This window comes from Rhinolophus sinicus, chromosome 17 (assembly GCF_057876585.1).
Source record: "Rhinolophus sinicus isolate RSI-liver-muscle chromosome 17, RSI-T2T, whole genome shotgun sequence".
Classification (NCBI taxonomy): domain Eukaryota; kingdom Metazoa; phylum Chordata; class Mammalia; order Chiroptera; family Rhinolophidae; genus Rhinolophus; species Rhinolophus sinicus.
This window is the reverse complement of record NC_142517.1, coordinates 108764-130517: the sequence shown is the minus strand read 5'-3', so window position 1 is coordinate 130517 and position 21754 is coordinate 108764. Positions and strand designations below refer to the sequence as shown.

At 52.8% G+C, this 21754-nt stretch overlaps 1 protein-coding gene across 5 annotated transcripts in view; it reads left to right on the top strand.

Annotated features, from left to right (window-relative positions):
- The window catches only part of DIP2A (DIP2 acetate--CoA ligase A), an 89214-nt gene that overhangs the window by 51465 nt on the left and 15995 nt on the right, over positions 1-21754 (top strand). For all 5 annotated transcript variants that reach the window (XM_074319562.2, XM_074319417.2, XM_074319528.2 and 2 more), the window contains 15 exons: positions 456-566; positions 1651-1774; positions 2104-2213; positions 2542-2644; positions 4070-4134; positions 4678-4771; positions 5797-5916; positions 7334-7448; positions 8454-8593; positions 10706-10842; positions 11300-11380; positions 11717-11844; positions 14160-14274; positions 20401-20602; positions 21560-21669. In XM_074319562.2, coding sequence (XP_074175663.2) covers positions 456-566; positions 1651-1774; positions 2104-2213; positions 2542-2644; positions 4070-4134; positions 4678-4771; positions 5797-5916; positions 7334-7448; positions 8454-8593; positions 10706-10842; positions 11300-11380; positions 11717-11844; positions 14160-14274; positions 20401-20602; positions 21560-21669 — 1755 coding nt within the window. The remainder of the gene's footprint in view (positions 1-455; positions 567-1650; positions 1775-2103; positions 2214-2541; positions 2645-4069; positions 4135-4677; positions 4772-5796; positions 5917-7333; positions 7449-8453; positions 8594-10705; positions 10843-11299; positions 11381-11716; positions 11845-14159; positions 14275-20400; positions 20603-21559; positions 21670-21754) is intronic.

Genomic DNA, 21754 nt, shown 5'->3' with positions numbered 1-21754 from the left:
AGATTTTTTCTTTTGGAAGCTATTTTAGATACAATGTGATTCCTCGTTCATTTTCATGTTGTGTAGGTGTTTGTCACCTGGACTAATTGGTGGTAGGTGAAAATCCCTCACTTCCCTCCCTGAGTTGCTGCTGCCCAGATGATCAGAATGGACGGGAGCTGGATCTAGACCCCACTGCTAGACCTTTGCTGGACTGCCTTTAAACCCAGAAACTTAAAATTATTTTGTTGTATGTGGATCAAAGACCTCAACCTAAAAACTGTTTATTAAAAGTTATATGGCTGAGGAAATTTAAGACCCAGGAATTACCCCCTAAATTACATTTTCTAAACTACATTTGAAAAACCGTAAGATAATTTCAGAAGTGTCAGTCCCACCCCAAGCAGCAGATGCTGTAAAAGCTGAGATGAGAGTCATTCACCAGCAGGCTCATGGTTTTCTTTGTGCTGCTGTAGGTGGCGCTGGTATTTCCCAACAGTGACCCTGTGATGTTCATGGTTGCGTTTTATGGGTGTCTCCTGGCAGAGATGGTTCCTGTCCCCATTGAAGTGCCGCTGACAAGAAAGGTAGTAGACGGTCTGGGAGTGGGGCAGGCCCCATGACGTTTGATGCCCCGTTGGCACATGAGTTCAACTGTGTGCTTCTCCTCCTTCATCCTGGAGAGTGTCAGCGCCCACAGATACTCTCTGTGTATCTTGTTGGTGAGAAGGGCCCTTAGAATGGCTGGAGCTATGGCGTCACCTGTGAAATGATGAGCCTGTTTCCTCTAATGAATAGATTTGGGGTTTCATAACATTTTGTTAAACTTTTTCTCAATACCATATGCTCACTGATAATGAGTTTCATTTCTTGGGGATACATAATGTAATACAGTGATGCATCACGGCTCACTTCTGTCCGGCTCCACACATCTGTTACTGACAGATTACTGTGACGTTCTACGGGGCCGCTGAGTTCTGCACATAAATGTCAGTAATCTGACGATTGACAAAATACCCTATTAGGAGTAGACCACGCACGAATTTTAGAAAATCAGTTTTCTATCTATCCCAGTGTTCAGGCAGCTGTTAACATGAGGATTGTCAGCAACAAATATTCAGGAATCTCAAAAGTAAAGTTTGCAACTAAAACCTGTAAATCTCAATGGATAATACATGAGGACAGATATTTGACTGCATGGATTCTTAGGAAAAAAACTAGAGATTTGTCAAACTTACAAAAAGAAAATGATAAAACTTTACTGAGGGACACATATTAAAGAATATCTACAGGCAATGTGCATCTCTGTGCAGAAATAATTCATGTTGTTAAAGGTCAGCCCCACCCCACCCCCCAGATCAGTCCGTAAATTTCAAACACAGATCAAGCGGACATTTCAATGCTACTATTTTTGGAGTTTATTAAACTGCTGCTAAATCATTTTCAAGGAAAAACCTTTGAGAAATTAGCCCATTATCTGAACTTTATATTTTATTGCAAAAGTGTGTGTTTTAAATTTAAAAACAATTAAATTTTACTTTCATGAAACTATGATGTATAGGATTGAATGGTTGTAGAAGTTTTGAGAGGGGTGAAAAGGCACTCTACGTTCTGTGCGTGGGCCTGAGAAGTAAAGCGCCCAGATGCTTCACTGCTTCCTGTCTCCCGCAGGACGCTGGCAGCCAGCAGGTTGGGTTTCTGCTGGGCAGCTGTGGTGTCGCCCTGGCCCTGACCACGGATGCTTGTCAGAAAGGCCTGCCGAAGGCGCAGTCTGGAGAGGTGGCAGCTTTCAAAGGTGCGTTACCCAGGCCGAGGCAGTCGGCGTCCTTGTTAGGCTGTGTCCTCTGGTCCTTTCTCAGTGTCCAACCTCACTGCAGAGGCTGCAGGGCTCTCAGCAGCAGGCAAGTCTGAGGCCTTGGTGAGTCTCGCTTCTCATCAGGTTCAGGGTCGAGGCCAGTGCCATCCAGTGTGAACAGTCCAATAGTGAGAGCGAGACAAGCCCATGACTTCTGTCCCGCAGATGCTCGGGGGCTAGTGATGCATGTCGGACGGTAGGTCCTGAGTGTGGGGCGCAGAGTCCCTGACCACTCGCCTGTGCCGTGTCCCTTATCTGCACCCTCACAGGTTGGCCACCCCTGGCCTGGCTGGTGATCGATGGGAAGCATCTGACGAAGCCCCCCAGGGACTGGCACCCGGCGTCCCAGGAGGCCGGAGCAGGCACCGCCTACATCGAGGTACCGAGCGCTCGGTGTAGGCGCACAGTGTGATCCGCCGGGGGGGGGGGGGGTTGCACTCCAGGCCAAACTGTGTACGTTTTATCTCACCCCAGAAATGTAAAGTGTCACATGGAGATGTTCTCAGATGCAGTCAGGGAATACTGTCACCTGACCCCCATCGGCTCCCCTGGGTGCCGGCACTCAGGAGGGAGCCTCCATGCACCGCTCCCCTCCGTGCCTGCCCAGGGTGGGTCCTAAAGGGGACTCGGCCGACAGCTTCTTCTCTCTCAAATCAGGCAGCCTCCAGAAACATCACCTAACGGACTGTTTTCTTGAAACCTTTCAGTATAAGACCAGCAAAGAAGGCAGCACGGTGGGGGTGACAGTGTCGCACGCATCCCTCCTGGCCCAGTGCCGCGCTCTGACCCAGGCGTGTGGCTACTCAGAAGGTAAGGCATGCACGGGACCTGCCCTGAATCCAGGCCATTCTGCGTGCTGGCTGCCCGGGGGCGTCAGGTCACCCAGGGGTCCTCACTCGGTTCTTCCCAGTAACTTCTCGTGTAGATTACAGAGCATGGACTCCACGTGCCACCAGGTCCCTGGTGCCAGGGGCTGCTTCAGCCAGAGGCAGAGCTGAGGGTCAGTGCATTTTGCATTAAAAACACGGAAAACCGTCTCATTGGACAGACGCCTGTGGCTGTCGTACACACCTGTGGGTTTGGCACACACTGTCACGCATGCAAATACACAAATGCAATCTTTATGGTCATAGCTTATCTCTTGGTAGTCCCCCCTTTACTGTTAAATATCAGACATTTAACTTAGGTAAATGCTATTTAAAAAATCTATAAAAAGGATACATGGCGGTGTTCTTGGCATTACAATACTTAAACAAAACTAAAAAGTAAATTGAATGGTATGTTTAAATATCGAAGATACAGGTGTTTAAATGCAAGGGTAGGGGGGGCACAGCTGAAGACCAGTGGGCGTTTGGAAAAGGGTTTTAGGTACGTTCGAAGGCCTGGATAATTTCTTAAGAATTACATCTGTCAAGTGCAGTCCCCTGGTTTTCTTTTCCTTCAGATCAGGGTAAGCTTACGTATGTCCCCTATACTCGGGGCTCCTTCACTGGACAGGGAGCCTGTGGGCAGCACTCTTGTTCCCAGTGCAGCAGCACTTCCTGGCACACAACCCAATGTCTCCTGTTCACCGTGGCGTTTCTCTTCTGGCTGCACTCGGGCTTGCTGTGGCCTTTGGTGAGGAACCAGATGTGCTCATGGCCCAGGCTCTGTCTCCTGCCCATGGTGAGGCCTGGCCCCAGGTCCCGCAGATGATGTGGCTGGGCGCTCTGAGCGCAGCGCTGTGCAGGGTGGCCTGGGGCTCCCAACTGGTCTCGCTCTTTGTCACACCTTCTTAGAAGAGAAAGTGGGCCAGAGAGCCCTTTCTGAAGGGAGGTGACATGAGCAGCAAGTGACATTTCCCAGAAGTGCAGGATAACAGCCTTTGGTGTGAGAAATGGGAGGCCTGGACGTAAAGTTGATAAGTAAGGGTGCCCGTGACTGGTCATGGCGTCTGATTGACACGTGTGACCTCCTCACACAGCTTCTTAACCACAGGCTGTTCCTTGCATTTTCAGATTGGTGGTCAGCATAGTTCTCCGTTGTGATGCAACTGTATGACCTTCTCTTTTTATGTTTTCCAGTAACTTGAATAGATAACCACGATCCTTGATTAATTAGTGCATGGCGTTTGGCAATGATGTACATTTCCCAAAACTAACATGTTGATGCCGTACTCACCTCAGTTTCTCTCAAAGTGCGTGTGACTTGTACAGAGGTTCACTCAGCAGTTTAACTGTCTGTGTCCACTTTCAGCTGAAACGTTAACAAATGTGCTGGACTTCAAAAGGGATGCCGGTCTGTGGCATGGAGTGTTAACAGTGAGTGTTACCAGTGAGTGTTACCAGTGAGTGTTGACAGTGAGTGTTGACAGTGTTACCAGTGAGTGTTGACTGTGAGTGTTACCAGTGAGTGTTGACAGTGAGTGTTGACAGTGTTACCAGTGAGTGTTGACTGTGAGTGTTACCAGTGAGTGTTGACAGTGTTACCAGTGAGTGTTGACAGTGAGTGTTACCAGTGAGTGTTGACAGTGTTACCAGTGAGTGTTGACAGTGAGTGTTACCAGTGAGTGTTGACAGTGAGTGTTACCAGTGAGTGTTGACTGTGTTACCAATGAGTGTTACCAGTGAGTGTTGACTGTGAGTGTTGAGTGTTACCATTGAGTGCTAATGGTGAGTGTTATGTGCTGATGTTTCAGTGAGGTGATCCCCAGGACCCTTTAGTCATCTGATGCATGTGTGTGATATGTGGCAGAAGCGTGTCTGAGGACAGCACTGGTGTCACTTGGCCGCCCATGGCGGGGGTCCATGCTGTGCTGTCCGCATGTGGAGCAACATGCTCCTGAGCGTGTGTGTCTTCCTCAGAGCGTCCTGAACAGGATGCACGTGGTCAGCATCCCATATGCACTGATGAAGGTGAACCCACTATCCTGGATCCAGAAGGTGTGCTCCTATAAAGGTGAGGGGTGGCACCACTGACCCATCATCCTCCATTCAGGAGGCTTTTGGCATTAGTCTCCAGGGAAAACAGCCAACAGGCAGAGCTACAGACGTGGGCGGAGGAGTCCAACCGCCAGGCCTCAGACACGCCCAAGTGGCTCTGACACCATGCTGTCTGCTGGCTGTCCTGTGGCCCCGCCTGTGTGTGCAAAGCACTGTTTAGTGATAGCGCTCTTCTGCAAGGACCACAGCTCCTAATTCTATTCTCGAAATTTCCCTTACAGTCACATCAGTACTCCGAATTCTTAGTATTTGTGGTGGTGGTAATTTGAAGTTAGGGCTTTGCAAGCCACCAACAGCAAAGCAGTTTATTCAGACAAAGCCGAGTGCTTCTGACTGACTGGCTGAGGGTGGGGCCTCGCCTCATCCTGCCCTCCACCTCCAGTCGGTCACACCTACACAGTCCAGCGTCCCTCCGCTCTGCTCTGGGGCGCTTGAGGGCACCTTCACGACCACCCAAGGCTGGGCCTAGGGCCGCTCGCCGTACCACCCTGTCCACGCTAGTAGTCGAGTACATCACTGGGTGCCGACGAGGGGCGCGAGCTCAGCTCCTACGTCTTCAGGGCTGCCACGAGGTGGCAGCTGTCTGTTTATCCTGTTTGTGGGGGGAAACAAGGCTGTGGGGTTGGCGGGTGCTGCCCACTAGCATGGCCAGGATCCAGGGCTCAGGCCATCGCCCACATCCCCGAAGCTTCCGCCGCCACGGCTGTGTCCGGCGTGCACCCAGGGTGGGGAGAGGCGGGTGTGGGTCAACCAAGGTGGAGCTGACACACAGTTGGGGCGGACGTGGTCTGGGTTCTCCGGTCACAGCCAGGCCTCACTGGGGAGTGGTCGTCACGGGCGGGGTGGGTCAACCTGCTAAGAGCTCGCTGCTTGGAGCTCGGGTCTGCATGTCTGCGTGTCCGCCCCGCGCGGAGGAAGCGCGGCGTGCCTCCGCGGGGCTCCCAGGGCAGTGCCGCCTTCACGTGTGCTCCTCCCCCGCAGCCCGGGCCGCGCTGGTGAAGTCCCGCGACATGCACTGGTCCCTCCTGGCCCAGCGGGGTCAGCGCGATGTCAGCCTCAGCTCGCTGCGCATGCTGATCGTGGCAGACGGCGCGAACCCATGTGAGTTAGCCCGCCCGAGCCGCCGACACGCACTGCGGCGTTGTGAACACGGGTGGCCCGTGACCAGTTGTCTGTCACGTGTAACTGCTCCTTGGTGACTCGTGTTTTGGCCACTAAACTTGAAAGCGGATTTAACACAGTTGAGAGAAGGCACGTGCCTGAGAGTCGTCTTTCTTAAGCAATGCCCCAAGTGTGCGTGCGGACCGGGAGCCTTCAGCCTCATTCAGGCCTCCTTGGCTCCCCCACGTCCCACACCCCCTTCCTCTGGCGAGAGCTCCCCAGGCTGAGGCCGCTCTCCCGACGCTGTGGGGCATCCTGGGGGAGCCTCGGGGACATCCGGGCCTTTCTGTGAGGCACAAAGCCAGACACCATGTATGTGGGAGTATCGCTGTTGGCATGGAGGCTAGCCTGTCATCTGATCCCCAGTCCAGTGTGGCCCCAACACCCCAGCGCCCTGGGTACCCCATTACTCTTGAGAGCACCGCACCTTCCGGAACCCAAAGCTTGCGGTTCCCCCTCCACACCAGAGCCCAGCAGGGTACCAACGTCCTGCCTCCCAGACAGTCATGTTGCTCACTTGTCTGCGTCCCCACCCATGCCCCCGGCCAGGCTGCTTGTCCACTTGTGGTCTCTTGCCAGGTCCTCACAGGACGCCCCCTACAGTGCTCTGATCTGCCTGCACCCCCACAAGCTCCCCACTCCTAGGCTGGCTCCCTCTGCAGACCTCATCCTCCTATAGTGACTGCCACTCCACATGCCCCCAGTTTCCTGCAGCACTGAACCATCTGGATTGCCTGGTTTGTCCTCTGCTGTCCCCTGGTGCCCAGCATGGGGCTGGACACAAGGGCACCTGGGAACAGCTCCCTTCCTTTCCTCGGGCCTTACTGGAGGTTTGTGGCACAGCCCTGGGGCCCTGCACAGGCAACACTCAGCCTCCTGGGAACTGAGTTTTTGTATCGATGGCACCCCAGACCGTGGCCTGGTGACACTGGTGGACAGGGTGCAGGCCACTCTGTGGGGAGGAGTGGCCAGAGGTCGCTGGGCAGGCACTTGTAGGAGCAGGACGCTCACAGGCACATGGGCCCCTGGGTGTGCGAGGCGAGGCTCCGGAGCACGCCTCAGTTACCTGTGCAGACCTTGGAGCACATGGGTGAGGCTGCGTGTGACAGGGATGCACGGCTGGCCGGGAGTTAGAGCTCAGAAGCAACACAGCCATTAGAAATAGGCTTTCTGTGAGAAATTGCCACCTTCTTCTGTTGCTTTGAAAAGGCATGATGTTTTCATGGAAACAGCCCTCCCTTCCACCCCTCCCCCATGGGGCTTTGCCCTGTGCTGTTTAAACAAGAAGTGGAGGGGTTAGCATCTGCAGGCTTGTCGGCTCTTGCATTACTCTCAGGTCCCGCTCTGTGTCACACAGGGTCCATCTCCTCCTGTGATGCCTTCCTCAACGTCTTCCAGTCCAGAGGCCTGAGGCCGGAGGTCATCTGTCCCTGTGCCAGCTCTCCCGAGGCTCTGACGGTCGCCATCCGCAGGTAGCGTGCCTCCTTGCTGTGTCCTATAAATGGCACTCTTTTCCGCACTGCCTCATTCCGTGCTGCCAGCTGTGGTGGGCTTGCTCCTTGGTGGAGGCCATCGTGACCAGTGCCACTCCTGTGCCCCAGGCTGTTGGTGTGGCAGTGGGCAGGTGTGCCCCACGGTCCACTTATGCTGATCACCTCTCGCCTGTCCTATGGCTCTTGCGGGCAGCGTGCCCACAGTTGAGGGCATCCTCCACTCCCTTAGGTCGCGGGTGTCAGCTATGGTCCTCTGTCCTGTGTGTGTAATAATAGTGTGAGCACGCATGTGTGCGAGTGTTCTGTGGCCCTGGGTATCAGTCACATCTTACCAGTAGGACAGCGTCTTCATCCTCACGAGCTGTAGGGTCCTCATCCCTTTGTTCTGTGCTGTGTCTTTGCTCAAGAGCATAAGACATGATCTTACTGCGAAAATACTGACCTTGGTTTCTCACTCTTCTGTCACTACTTCATGACACATTGCTCCCAAGCTTGGTGGCATAGGAGAAGTCCATCTAGCTCAGTGCTGGCCACGGTCAGGACTAGGGAAGGACTGTGCAGGGGTGCTGGCCGCAGTTGGACGCTCTCTGCGCTGGCCCCGGGTGGGGGAGCTGCAGACACAGCCTCCTTCCGTGTGCCATCTCAGGGCCCTGCTGGACGCCTCACACCTGTCATTCTGCTTACCTGGCTGCCCAGTGAGTCTCCCAGGACCAGCAGGTGGCAGCTGAGTCACCTGTGACCTACATTGGAAGTCACATAGCATCACTTCTTGTTGTCACAGTCCTGCCAAGTGGAGGCCCCACAGCAGAGGACACCCACAGCATGGTGGGGAAGGAGCGGCATCTTTAGGAATGTGTCGTCACACGCCATTCTCACGTGTGCACAGAGCAGGGCCCGGATGCAGCCTCAGCCTGCAGGCCAGGTGGCCCTGGGGACCGCCACCCAGGCCTTGGCCGCTCGTCAGCCAGTCGCTTTGTCTTACAGGCCGCCCGCCCTGGGAGGACCTCCTCCAAGAAAGGCCGTGCTGTCGATGCACGGCCTCAGTTACGGGGTGATCCGAGTCGACACTGAAGAGAAGCTGTCAGTGCTCACTGTCCAGGACGTCGGTCAGGTGATGCCTGGAGGTAAGGGACCAACTGGAGTGTGTGTCTGGACCGAGTCACGTGAGAAGAGGCGCAACCGCCCTGGCTCTGGAGGAGTGAGTGCTTTGGAAGCACCAGTGAGGGATTTCTTAAAAGTGTTTTTCCATGCAAATTGGGGTTTTAATTTATACCATTTTTTCCATTTTTTGCCTCCATTTGTATTAAGTTTATACTTCAGCTAAAAACAAGAGTGCGTTTATAGCCCCAAGCCTGACTTGTAGACGCAGTGTCTGGGGAGATGGTGAGCCCATGGTCTTCATACGTTCACAGTGAGGCCTTATCCCCATGGCCCCAGGATGTCTGGGTAACTTGACAGTTAGGTTGTCCTAGCAAGGCCCATAAGTGCGCGTCATGTTAGGAGCATGAACTAAGGTTCGCAGACATTCCTGTGGCTTCCAGAGGGGCCCTGGGAGCCATCCTGCACATCTGCCCGTGGGCCTGAGGTTTGCCTGCTATCGCCATGGCCGTGCCGCAAGGCGATGGTGACGGAGCTGTCTCCCTGCGGTTCTGCGGGCATGTCCACATGGAGTGACGGTGTGAGTGGGGGCTCTGCTTGGGACGCTCTGAAGTCCCCCCTCAGTGCAGCTGCCCCACAGCTGCTCCAGCTCCCCTGCTCACCTTGCCGGCCCTTCTGGGGATGACAGGCAGGTGTCCTGACCCACCCTGGCACTTCTGGGGACCAGGTTCTCTCCTTTCAGTCAGGCACCCTGACCCCGGTGCTGCTGTGACCATCCAGATGGCAGGTTCTCAGGTCTGCGTCAGGCAGATGAGGGCAGGACGGGAGCCGTTCAGGCCTGTGCCAGCTACTCCAGAGGGAGGGCCCGCAGTTCATGCCGACCCCGTGTGAGGGACACTTGGGCTTTCACAACAAGCCCGGAGTCCACATTTCATTCCTGCTCACACTTACGTGATGTGAGATGTGCTTTTCTCTATAATTTTACCATACACATGGACTCATCGGTCCTGGAGTCACTTGAACACGAGGATGAAGCGTTTCACAAGGAGCAAGGATGGGGAGTCTTACTTATCTTCAGGAGTCATGAGGACAGCACAGTAAAACGTCGGTGAAACACAGTCTTGGGCATGTTTCTGAATGAAAGAAGAAGGGACTTTTATAGTAGTGTTTGTGTCTTACTAATAAAAAGTGGACCAGATAGACTGTGTGTGCACAGTGCCCCCCTCGGCCTCTGTGTGTGTGTGTGTGTGTGTGTGTGTGTGTGTGTGTGTGTGTGCGCGTGTGTGTACGATGTTCCCAATATGAAGTGCTGTCTGGCCTTTTGTGCCTTTCTGTGGGTTACTTGAGGAATGCGTGTCATCACTGGAGTGTGCACTGAGAGCCCTGCGTGTGATCTGAGGGCCGCTGCCTTCGGCCCCACGTCTTCTTGTCTGAGGCTTTGACTGACTTAGTGCCAATGGAGACGCGTACTGACCACTGCCCTGTGTTGGCCCCCTGCTGACGGTGCTCACAGATGAGACTATATTAGAAAAATTCAAGGGTGAAGGAAGGACGAGGTCTCAGGGCCGCAGGCCACTTAATTCACCACCAAGCAATGAGTTCCGTGTGCTGCACCAGCGCACATGCTGTTGGGCATTGCGCCCCTTTTGGAGGCTGCATCTGGACGCCTGCCCTGTGGCAGGGCTGGGTGGCCTGAGCCCACACATGCACAGTCCCCAGGGCCGAGGGCCGATGGGCGGGCAGCAGGCAGGAGCATGTCAGAGGGGCACCGCTTAGTGAAAACAGAATGGGTGACAGGCTGTGGCAGGGGCCACACCGAGGCCTGCATGACACTGGGGTCTGTCAGGCTTCTCAAAGCAAACGTGAGAGATGATGGCTGTCGGCAGCTGGGTCAGCCAGCGTCTCATGTGCGTGCTGCAGGGGTGCTGGGAGCGCGGGTGTCCCGTCAGTCCTGGCTTATTACAGCTGTTTGTGTCGCCTCAGCCTGGTTTCTGCTATGTCAGATGCAAAGACATGACCAGGTGGAGTGCGTTATGCACGTCAGCCATTGTAAGAACACACTGCGGACAGCAGCAGGCAGGTCCCTGGGAGCAGTGCGCTTACACGTGATTGTGACTGGGTGGGCGGTTCTCTTTCAGCGAGTGTGTGTGTTGTGAAGGTGGACGGTGCCCCATACCTCTGTAAGACTGATGAGGTTGGCGAGGTGTGTGTCAGCTCCAGTGCGACCGGCACGGCCTACTATGGACTGCCTGGGGTCACGAAGAATGTCTTTGAGGTTTGTACCTGTGCACTGCAATGGAGTCTGTGGGCATCAGAGGGTGCAGGGGGCCGTGGGCCGTGGGCCGGCCTCCTTGGCTGCTCTGCCGGGTCAGCTGGGAGTTGGCACCGTGCAGCCCTGACGGGAGTGCAGGTTGCCCAGGCCAGCTAGCACTCTGCATGCCGGAGTTGTTGGGGTGGCCAGAGGGCCCAGTGAGCACCCACTCCTCTGGGCCAGGCCCTGGGAGCATGCAGATAAAGGGGCAAACGCAGGAACACAGGCCTGTGGGGGACCCCTGCGTGTGGGAGCCCAAGGAGGGTCTCATCAGGCAGCAGAGACACTGGGCCTGGGGCTGCCTCTTCCCCTCGGCAGACATGGGTGATGCCCCAGCTGAGTGTGCTTGCCGTGCTCTCCCACCTGCCTGCGGGGCCTCATCTTGGACCATAGCCTGACCAGTCCCCTCCGCTCTGTGCAGACTGTCCCTGTCACCGCGGGAGGAGTGCCCGTCTCCGACAGGCCCTTCACCAGGACGGGGCTGCTGGGTTTCGTTGGCCCTGTGAGTAGCCCCACCACCAGACCCAGGCCCCTGGCAGGGTGGGGGGTGCTGCCGGCCTCTGCTGAGCATCTAGAGGCTGGGTGCTGGACCACCCACTGCAGAGCACCGTCAGCCACGTCAGCGGTGCCGCCTTTGGGACCCATGGCCGCTGCCCAGAGCCTTTTACAAACCTCCCCCCTGCAGGCCTCCTTGCACCTACTCCCCCCCAGCTGCCCTTTCGCCCCATCCGAGCACTTAGGCCGTGGGGCCCTCCCCCTACACGCATCCATCACCATGTCGCTCTGCCCCTTGTGGCCCCTGTGTGTTCTGTGTCCTGACCGGCATCCTTGCCTTCAGGGTGACCTGATTTTCATCGTGGGCAAGCTGGACGGGCTGATGGTGGTTGGGGTTCGCAGACACAGCGCGGATGACGTTGTGGCCACCGCACTGGCCGTGGAGCCCATGAAGTTTGTCTACAGAGGCAGGTGATGCGCTGCGGGTCCCTGTGCTGTGGCTTAGGTCCCTGCCACCTAGGACTGGAGAGGCCTGTGTCCGGGGGGGGTGGGGGGGGGTGGCAGGGACTGCACACACAAAGCCCCACAGAGGAAAGGGTGACATTTGCAGCAAAGGATGGCAGCGTTAGTGTCCTTGCCGTCCCCAGAGCTCAGGTGGCCCTCTAAGGCAGTGCGATCTGAACATGTACACGGGCACAGACCCCACAGGGAGCCCCTCCCACCAGAGCAGTTAGTACCAGAGGCCACGCCCTGTCTCCTGGGTTTAGCAAGACAGGCAGGGTCTCTGCCTACCATCAGCTCACCTTTTCTGACACTTAGGCAAGCACTAAAGATTCTCATTTCCACTGAGCACATAAACAGACCCGAGACCTCCTGGATGGGCCCCTCCAACACCCATCCAGCCCCCTCCAGCACCGTCCAGCCCCTGTCCAGCACCCTCCAGCTCTGTCCAGCCCCCTCCAGCTCCATCCAGCCCCTGTCCAGCCCCCTCCAGCACCATCCAGCCCCCTCCAGCTCCGTCCAACCCCCATCCAGCCCCCTCCAGCACTGTCCAGCCCCCTCCAACTGTTGTCCAGCCCCCGTCCAGCCCTTGTCCAGCCCCCTCCAGCTCCAGTGTTGTCCTGAGGGAAGCAGCCTAGCCCTGGTTGGCCCACTCAGCCAGCTGCATCTTTACATTTTGTCCTTCTCAGGAAGTGCTTTTATTACTCAAACTAGGGTGTCTGTGAGCCTGGCCAGGCCCTGCCTTGAATACCTTAAAAAAATCATGAGGGAATTCTGCCAGGTGGGGGGTCAGCTCTGGCTGCTGGCCTCTCCCAAGTCAGGTGATGGGCATTGGGGAACCGCCCAAGAGAGACCAGCAAGGCAGGCCTGTGGGTTTGTGCAGCCCACAGAGCATCCCAGGACGTCACTGCCTGTCCTCGCAGAGGAACCCATGAACACCGCTGCTGCAGGTGTCCTCGGGGTGACAACAGGGCAGCCACGCCCTTCTGGGCTGGGTCACCTGATGGTTTCAGGAGGTGAAGACCCACTCTGGAGCAGACACCTGGTGAGGTGATAGCAGCCCGGGTGATTGGCTGCGTTGTAGCGCGATGAGCAGTGTGGCCTGTCTGTCCCCACCCGGGAAGAGCTTGAGGAACACAACTGTCTCGAAACAGAACCTCTGCTGTGGGGTTGCTTAGCAACCTAACATTGTTTACACAAAGGACACAGTAGTTGGGATAAACAGGATAGATACAGCTAGAGAAAGACTAGATAAGCTGGAAAGTCAAATTAAGGAACTACTCGAAAGGTTCAGAAAGGGAAGGTTTAAAAGTAAAACTAAGAGCGATGGGGAGGGGAAGAAGGGCAGCAGTGCAGATGGCAGACCCGGGAGGAGGGTGTCTCAGGAGCCAGAGCTGGAGCTCGGACTGAAGCAGGGTCCATGGGTGGCTTTGCGACGTCTCGCCGCTGACACAAGACCAGGCAAAACGGAGTGGGGCTCGTGTGAGAGGATGACAGTACAGTCAAGTTTTAAGTTTCTAAGGGGAACTTTTAACCTCGATTTTATATTCATCCAAATCGTCACTTAATCGTGCAGTTGTAAAAAAAATATTCATGGGTATATAAATTTCAGAAGTTTAGACACAAGAAAGATCCCTTTTGTGCAAATACTCTTAGATGAGGTACTAAGAGAAATAAATTCAGGAAATGCTGTAAGATGTAGGAAACTAAGGAAATTTAACACTGGGTAAAGTTTGTTGTATAGAGAGTGTGCGAGTGTGTGCATGTTTGCACACCAGCCAAGGAGAGAATGAGAGGAAGTATGTGCATAAACGCCCAGAATCAGAACGGCAGACATGCTGGCGTGTGGTTTGATGGGATACCAGCTTCTTGGCGAACAAGGAAACAGGGAGACATCAGCTCAGAATCTAGAAGAGGGAAGGTGACCCAGAGAAGAGAACAGGGTTGAAATTCTTCAGATAGGGGCAGCAACTCACAGGGGGACATAGAATCAGTTGGATTAAAAATGTAATTCATGGAATTTGTAGACGAATTAAGGAAAACTTTCTTTTAAACCGTGAGCCTGGGGGTTTTCCTTTGCTGGGAAGTGCTCTCTGCGTGAGCGAATTGACACTAGCTCAGCCTGTTCCAGGAGGTGAGTGGCTGGTTACTTCCTAACTTCTCCCAAGCAGCCGCTGTGGGACTGTCCTCACACACCAGCACTTCCACCCTCCCTCCAGTGACAGGAGGCGTCTGTCCCAGCGGCATCCTTTGCTGGGGGGTCATCTTTGTCCTCATCCTCCCAGGATCGCTGTGTTCTCCGTGACGGTGCTGCACGATGACCGGATCGTGCTGGTGGCCGAGCAGCGGCCAGATGCGTCTGAGGAGGACAGCTTCCAGTGGATGAGCCGCGTGCTGCAGGTGGGCGGCCACGTCCATCCCCTGTCGGCCCCACCCCCTGCAGACAGGCGGTCGGAGGCCCTCCTGCCCACCCTCTGCTGGGCACCTTCATGGCCTTCCAGCCGCTGAGCAGGCCAGCCAGGGACCCCGTCACTCCACCCCACGCCTGCCCATGGTGCCCTTGTGGGGACCCCAAGCGTCAGGCCCCTTCCCTGCCTGCACTGCACACACAGGAGCCACTGAGGCTATGAGGTCTGTGGGGGTGAGGAGCCTCTGAGAGCAGCCCCTCCACACGCTTATGGGTCCCGCCACGCCCCTGCGGGTCCCGCCACGCCCCTGCGGGTCCCGCCACGCCCCTGCGGGGTCCGCCACGCTCCTGTGGGTCCCGCTACGCCCCTGTGGGTCCCGCCACACAGCTATAGATTAGGATGCTTCAAATGAAAGGACCATGCAGGTTGGGAGTGGCCACCCGGGGTATGTTGTGAGGCAAGAGCGGCTGCCCACCTGCTGCGACCGTCCCCACATGTCACACACCAGCGCACCAGAAGGAATGGCACTGTAACCCCTAGTGCTGATCTCCGACTGACCGACAGTGGGGACACTTGCACCACACACCTCCCCTCTGCACTCCGTGCTCTTGGAATGGACTGCAGTTCCACAGAGTCCCGGGAGGGAGCAGAGTTTACAGTCCATATGTGCCCAAACCTTAACTGCACTGTCCAGGGAGGGGCGTGGTCAGCTGGATGGGGTTTCCACGCAGATGAGCCATTTCAAGTGCAGGTGGTAAGCTCTGATGTCACAATAATTAGGCTGCAGGACACACCCTCCGCTCTGCAGGTTCTCCCATGTCCCCTTGCATTAGTCCCCAGCCCTCACCTGCACCTTGCACATCCAGCCCACAAAGCCAGTCGCTCTGTCGCTGCAGGTGGACTAACGACATACTCTGTAGGGCCCCGGGTGGTTCCTCGTCATGGCCTGGGACCCCAGGGTGGTATGGGGGCCACTTCAGTCCTTGGTGCCGAGTCGACTTCCATTTCATCTGTTCACACCTTGGTGGACACCCGGGTGGTTTCTTTCTGGCTGTTGTGAGTAAAGCTGCTGCGGACAATGGTGTACAAGTCCTTTGGTGGGATTCAGTTCTGGCAGCTTTCCAGGGGCGCTCTCGGGTCCATCGCGTGCCGTTTGTGCGGCCCCACAGCCCCCGAGAAAGAACAGCATCGTCCAACGGCACCACCTCACTTCAGGAGCCCAGCGAGCCCTGAGCTTCAGAAGAATGAGGCATATTTATTTTAAGTAGAAGTTTTTATGTGTTATTATGGAGTATTTCTAATGCATCAAACATAAAAACAGGAGTGAAACAGCCCGCATGTCCCCATCGCCCTGCTTCAACAGTTGTCAATCCAGGTCCCATCTGTCACCACCTGTCCTCCCCCCTTCTCCCTCAGGAGGGTTTTGAAGCCAGTCCGAGACATTACATCATTTTATCTGTAAAGATTTTAGTATTCATTTCTGTAAAAAGAAATACCATTATCACATCTTAATAATTTCTTTTCAAATTTTCTTTTATTGAAGTATCATTGACATATTGTCCAAGGTGGACAATGTGATGATTCAATGTCTGTCCATGTTGTGAAACGGCCACCACAGTGAGTCTCCTGGGCATCACCACACACAATTAACAAATTCTTTCCCTGGTGATGAGAACCTTTAAGATCTGCTGTCTTAGCAAGTCTCAGATGCACAAAGCAGCACTCTCACTGCAGTCCCACACTGTGCGTTCATCTCAGGACTTACCTTGTAACGGGAAGTTTGCTCCTTGGATCCCTTCACCCAGCTCAGCCCACCCCCGCCTGTAGCAACCACCACTGTTCTCTGTATCTGTGAGCCTGGTTTGCTTTAGATTCCACATACAGTGAGATCATGTTCTTTGTCTTTCTGTCTGACTGACTTAGCAGGATGCCCTCCGGGTGTGCCCATGTCACAAATGGCAAGATTTCATCCTGTTTCATGGCCGAATGACATTCCATTGTATGTATGCCTTGCATCTTCTTTGTCCATTCATCCATCAGTGGACACCCAGGTTGCTACATCTTGGCTGCTGTAAATAACACTACAGTAACATAGGGGTGCAGACATCTTTTCGAGTTAGTGTTTTCGTTTTCTTCAGATAAATACCCAGAAGTGGCATTGCTGGGTCGTAAGGTAGTTCTCTCTTTAATTTTTTGAGGACCCTCCATACTGTTTTCCACAGTGGCTGCACCAATTTGCAGTCCCACCAACAGTGCACGAGGGGTCCCTTTTGTCCATGTCCTCACCAGCCCTTGTGTGTTGATTCATTGATGATGCCATTCTGACAGATACGTGATATCTCACTGTGGTTTTGATTGCCTTTCCCTGGTGATGAGTGACACTGAGAGTCTTTTCATGTGCCTGTTGTCTGTTTATGTGTCTCCTTTATGGAAATATTCAGATCTTCTGCACACTTTTTAATTAGCTTATTTTGTGTGTTTTTTGTTTTGTTTTTGTTTTTTTGCTATTCAGTTGTATGAGTTCTTTCATATTTAGGATCTTAACCCTTTATTAGATATATGTTTTCTGCCATTGCATACGATGCCTTTTCATTTCATTGATGGTTTCCTTTTTTGTGCAGAAACTTATTAGTTGGATATAGTCCCAATTGTTAATTTTTTATTTTGGTGCCTTTGCTTTTGGTGTTAAATCCAAAAAGTCATCACCAAGGCCTATGTCAAAGGGTGCACTACCTGTACTTTCTTCATGGAGTTTTATGGTTTCAGGTCATAAATTCAAGTCTCTAATCCATTTTGAGTTGACTTTTGTGTCTGGTGTAAGCTAGTGGCCTTGTCGCATTCTTTGGCATGTGTCCGTCCAGTTTCCCCAATGCTGTTTATTGAAGAAACTGTCCTTTCCCCATTGTATATTCCTGGCTCCTTTGTTGTAAATTACCAGGTGACTGTGGGTTTACTTTCGGGGCTCTCAATTCTGTTCCATAGTCTGGTCACCGTACTGGATTTCACTAGTTTGAAATCCAGGAGTGTGAAGTTTCCATCTGTGTTGTTTTTCAAGATTGCCGTGGCTATTTGGGGTGTTTTGTGGTTCCATACAAATTTTAGGATTGTTTGTTCTATTGTCGTGAAAAATGCCTTTGGAATTTTGATAGGGATTACAGTGAGTCTGTAGATGGCTTTGGGTTAGTATGGACATTATAACAATACTCTTCTAATCCATGAGCACGGAATGTCTTTCCATTCATTTGTGTCGTCTTCAGTTTTCTTTATCAGTGCCTTACAGTTTTCAGTGTGTAGGCCCGTCACCTCTTGGCTAAATTCATTGCTAAGTATTCTTTTCAATGCAGTTCTAAATGGGATTATTTTCTTAATTTCTCTTTCTGATAGTTTGTTATTAGTATACAGAAATGCAACAGATATGTGTATATTGCTTTTGTGTCCTGAAACTTGATTGAATTTGTGTATTATTTCCAATAGTTTTTTGGTGGAGTCTTTAGGGTTTACTATATATAATATCATGGCATCTTCAAATAGAGACAGTTTTACTTCTTCCTTTGCAATTTGGATGCCTTTTATTCTTTTCCTTTTTCTTGCCTGATTGCTCGGGATAGGGTTTCCAGTACTAGGCTGAATAAAAATGGTGAACAGACCTCCTTATCTTGTTCCTGGTCTCTCTATCTTGTTTTCTCAGTTAACAAGCTTTCAGCTTTTCCCCATTGAGTGTGATGTTAGCTAAGGGTTTGTCGTATATGGCCTGTATTATGCTGAGGTACGTTTCTGCTATACCCACTTTGTTGAGTTTTTGTCATAACAGTAATTTCTGATGTAATTAACTTGTCACTATTTAAATTTCCTGATTAATGTTTTCGGTTTTTTTAATTAAAGTTTGTTGGGGTGACAATTGTTAGTCAAGTTACATAGATTTCAGGTGTACAATTCTGTATTACAGCATCTATAAATCACATTGTGTGTTCACCACCCAGAGTCAGTTCTCCTTCCATCACCATGTATTTGATCCCCTTTACCCTCATCTACCACCCGATTATCGAAGTTTAGTTATTTAGTTAGACTCAAGGTCAAAATAAGGAAAAAATTGCATTGGTTGTGGCAGGTCTTTAAGTCTTTTTAATCTGTATAGACTCCTCCTCTGTCATATTTTTCTTTCATTTTGTTTATTGACAAGACCAGGTTGTTTGTCAGTGTGTTTCACAAGCCTGAATTGTGATGAGTTCACCTCTGCAGTGTCATTTAATGTTCTCCTCTGCCCCTTGTAATTCCTGCATTTTGATGTTAGAGCTAGAGGTTTGATCAGACGCAGCTTCTGCTTTCTGGCACAAATTCTTCCTAGAAGGTGGCATACGGTGCCTGGTTGTTTAGCATTCGTGGGTCCACTGGTCTGTTCGAACGTCACCGTGGTACGTCTGTGATGCTGTCTCTCCTTCATCATCGGAACTGGAGCAGCTTTAGAAGTTTCTTCTTCAAAGAATGCCATGTCCTGTTGGAACCCCTGGGGACCTGAAGGGCAGGCCCTGCAGGAAAACAAGGTTGATGATTGATTTCAGAGTAGTGAGCTGGTTTCCTGGAATCCTCTAAACGTGCCCACTGGGTTAGGTTTTATTTGTTTGCTTCATTGTGAACTAGTGGATTTAAGTAGACTAGGTATGTTTCACTGTATTATAGTTACTTGATTTTTCAGTGCTCAGTGGGAGCCTCTTCAAACCTAAACCGATGGGGAGGCCCTTCGGCACCCCCAGTCCTTTGGGGCCACACCAAAGAACAGGAAGACCAGATGTGGGGGAGGCAGCGCCTTTTGTGCCCTAGGCCTGTCACGGCTGGGAACCTAGGGGCCCAGCTGCCTTCCAGGGAAAATGCAATTTGTGAGCACGATCTGCATATTTGGTATCTCTGGCTTAGTCATGTTTCTGGGCTTTTAAGTGGACAGCGTAGGAAATGATGTCTGTGTGTGCAAGATTCCCTACATCGTAAGTTTATTCTGCTACGTAGTTTTATCTCAAATTCAAGACTACGAGGTTTTCACCTGACTCATTGCTCTCCCTTCCGCCACACTGCACAACTCTAACAGAAGGGCTCATGTCCCTCAGGCCCTCAACACACTGCACTCTCGACCTCTATGACCTCTGCGGCATGAGATTTCTGAGCAGCTTACGATATTTCTGCCCATTGGGCATATCCCACCAGGACTGGGCTAATCAAATCACCGTGTTTAAAATCAGTTTCAATAGGTTCTTTCTGTGGGGCTCTGCCACCAACATGACTCCAGGTGGTGGAATGCGTTTTATTTTGCTTCTGGTTGTTAGGGGTTGCTTTTTGAAATTCTGAGTATTTTGCATATAAAATATGTACATGGTCCCAAAGTTAAATCTGAAAGGTCTACCCGGAGAAGACCTGCTTTTGCCCCACTTTCTCAACTCTCCCCACAGGAAGTCACTCAACACGGCTTCTACCCCTTATCCAACTGCATTTTTTTTTGTGTGTGGTTTTTTTATTGGGAAATATTGGGGGACAGTGTGTTTCTCCAGGGCCCATCAGCCCAAAGTCGTTGTCCTTCAATCTAGTTGTGGAGGATGCAGCTCAGCTCCAAGTCGAGTTGCTGTTTTCAATCTTAGTTGCAGGGGGCGCAGCCCACCATCCCATGTGGGAATTGAACTGACAACCTTGTTGTTAAGAGCTCGTGCTCTAACCATCTGAGCCATCTGGCCACCCGTCTGGAAGCTCAGTGGCAACTTGTCTTCAATCTAGTTGTGGAGGGCGCAGCTCACTGGCCCATGTGGGAATCAAACAGGCAACCCTGTTCAGAGCTCAGGCTCTAACCAACTGAGCCATCCAGCTGCCCCAAACTGTATGTTTTTAATGGAAGCCGTTCCAGATTTCTGAGCGAGTACCCAGACACAGTGTGTGTGTGTGTTACATGAGAGAGTGTGCACACGTCTTTCTCTTGTTTTCTCAGTTAACAAAGAGTCCCCATGATCACTGTGTCTCTGTGACCTTGAGCTGGAATGTCCTCAGTGCAGTGCCCAGCCCTGCAGCTCCTCGGAGCCTTGAGCTGGTCGGCGTATCAGGCCTCAGACACGCCCCTCCTGTCCCATGTCCTCCCTTCCAGGCCATTGATAGCATCCACCAGGTGGGCGTCTACTGTCTGGCCCTGGTCCCTGCCAACACCCTGCCTAAGGCTCCTCTCGGCGGGGTTCACATCTCTGAAGCCAAGCAGCGCTTTCTGGAGGGGACGCTGCACCCGTGCAACGTGCTGATGTGCCCTCACACCTGTGTCACCAACCTTCCCAAACCTCGCCAGAAGCAACCAGGTCAGTGGTGCCTCACAGTCTTTAAATGGTGGCAACCGCACTCTGGTTAGCCACCTGCCAGTCACCAGCTCCTGCCTCCTTGGGACTAAGCCACGGAGGTGAGGACGTTAGCATATCACTGATGTGAGGGCTTCGCCTGCCTGTCAGAACCCCTGAGTGACTGAATTCAAGCCCAGCATGTTGTCTTTGGGTAGCAAGGCGATAGCTCCCAGGATCAGAGATGCTGCCATGAGCGGACCTGGGGCGTGGGGTCTGGGGAGCCTCTACTGGCCACATGTGTGCGCCGCCAGCACCACCGAGGCCATGGCAGGCAGGAGTGCATTCACTCACTCAGCCTGTGACCTACCACAGCCACGGACTGAGGGGACCTGGAGTCTTGACACATGTCAGTTTCACTTCCCTGGTTTAATTGTTAGATACAGTTTTCCTTCCTTTGGTTATGTGAGTTTTTAGTAAATGCTAACTTTTCTCTGTGGTTATTGGACACTAAGGTATTAAGTGAAATACATTTAATCGGGAAGATTTAATTTCCTGACTTATGCATGAAATGCAGTAAAACAGTGAACTATATTAAGAGTTTAGTTTAAGTATTTGAAGCTCAGATTGCCCATCTTTGGCCAAAGGAGCCTCTCTGGCTGGTTTTCTCAGACGGGGCCCCAGCCCGTGGAGGCGTCCTTGCTATAGGTGACCTGTAGGTGGCTGAGGTGCAGTTGCATCCCCCCATATAGGTGCCGTATGGCACATGTCTCCATGTGGCATTGCTTAGGCTTAAGAAAAAGTTTCCCTTTGTTATTGAGTAGAACCTTGTCGCTGGTTTCCTGAACATCTGCATCGCATTGAAGAGTTAAATGCCTAATTCACATAAAAAGTGTGATGGATATAAAGTCACATGGTGGTGAGAGCAGGAGTCAGAGCTTCTCATTCTGCACCACCACCAACCCCCACCCGGTTTCCTAGACGTGGGACCGGCCTCCATGATCGTTGGGAATCTGGTTGCTGGGAAGAGAATTGCGCAGGCCTCGGGGCGGGAGCTGGCCCACCTGGAGGACAGCGACCAGGCCAGGAAGGTGAGGCCCAGGCCTGGGGCTGAGGAGGGCATTCCCTCCCCCCGCCTCCGCTGGACCCCCAGGGCCCTGAACTAGCTGCCTCCCC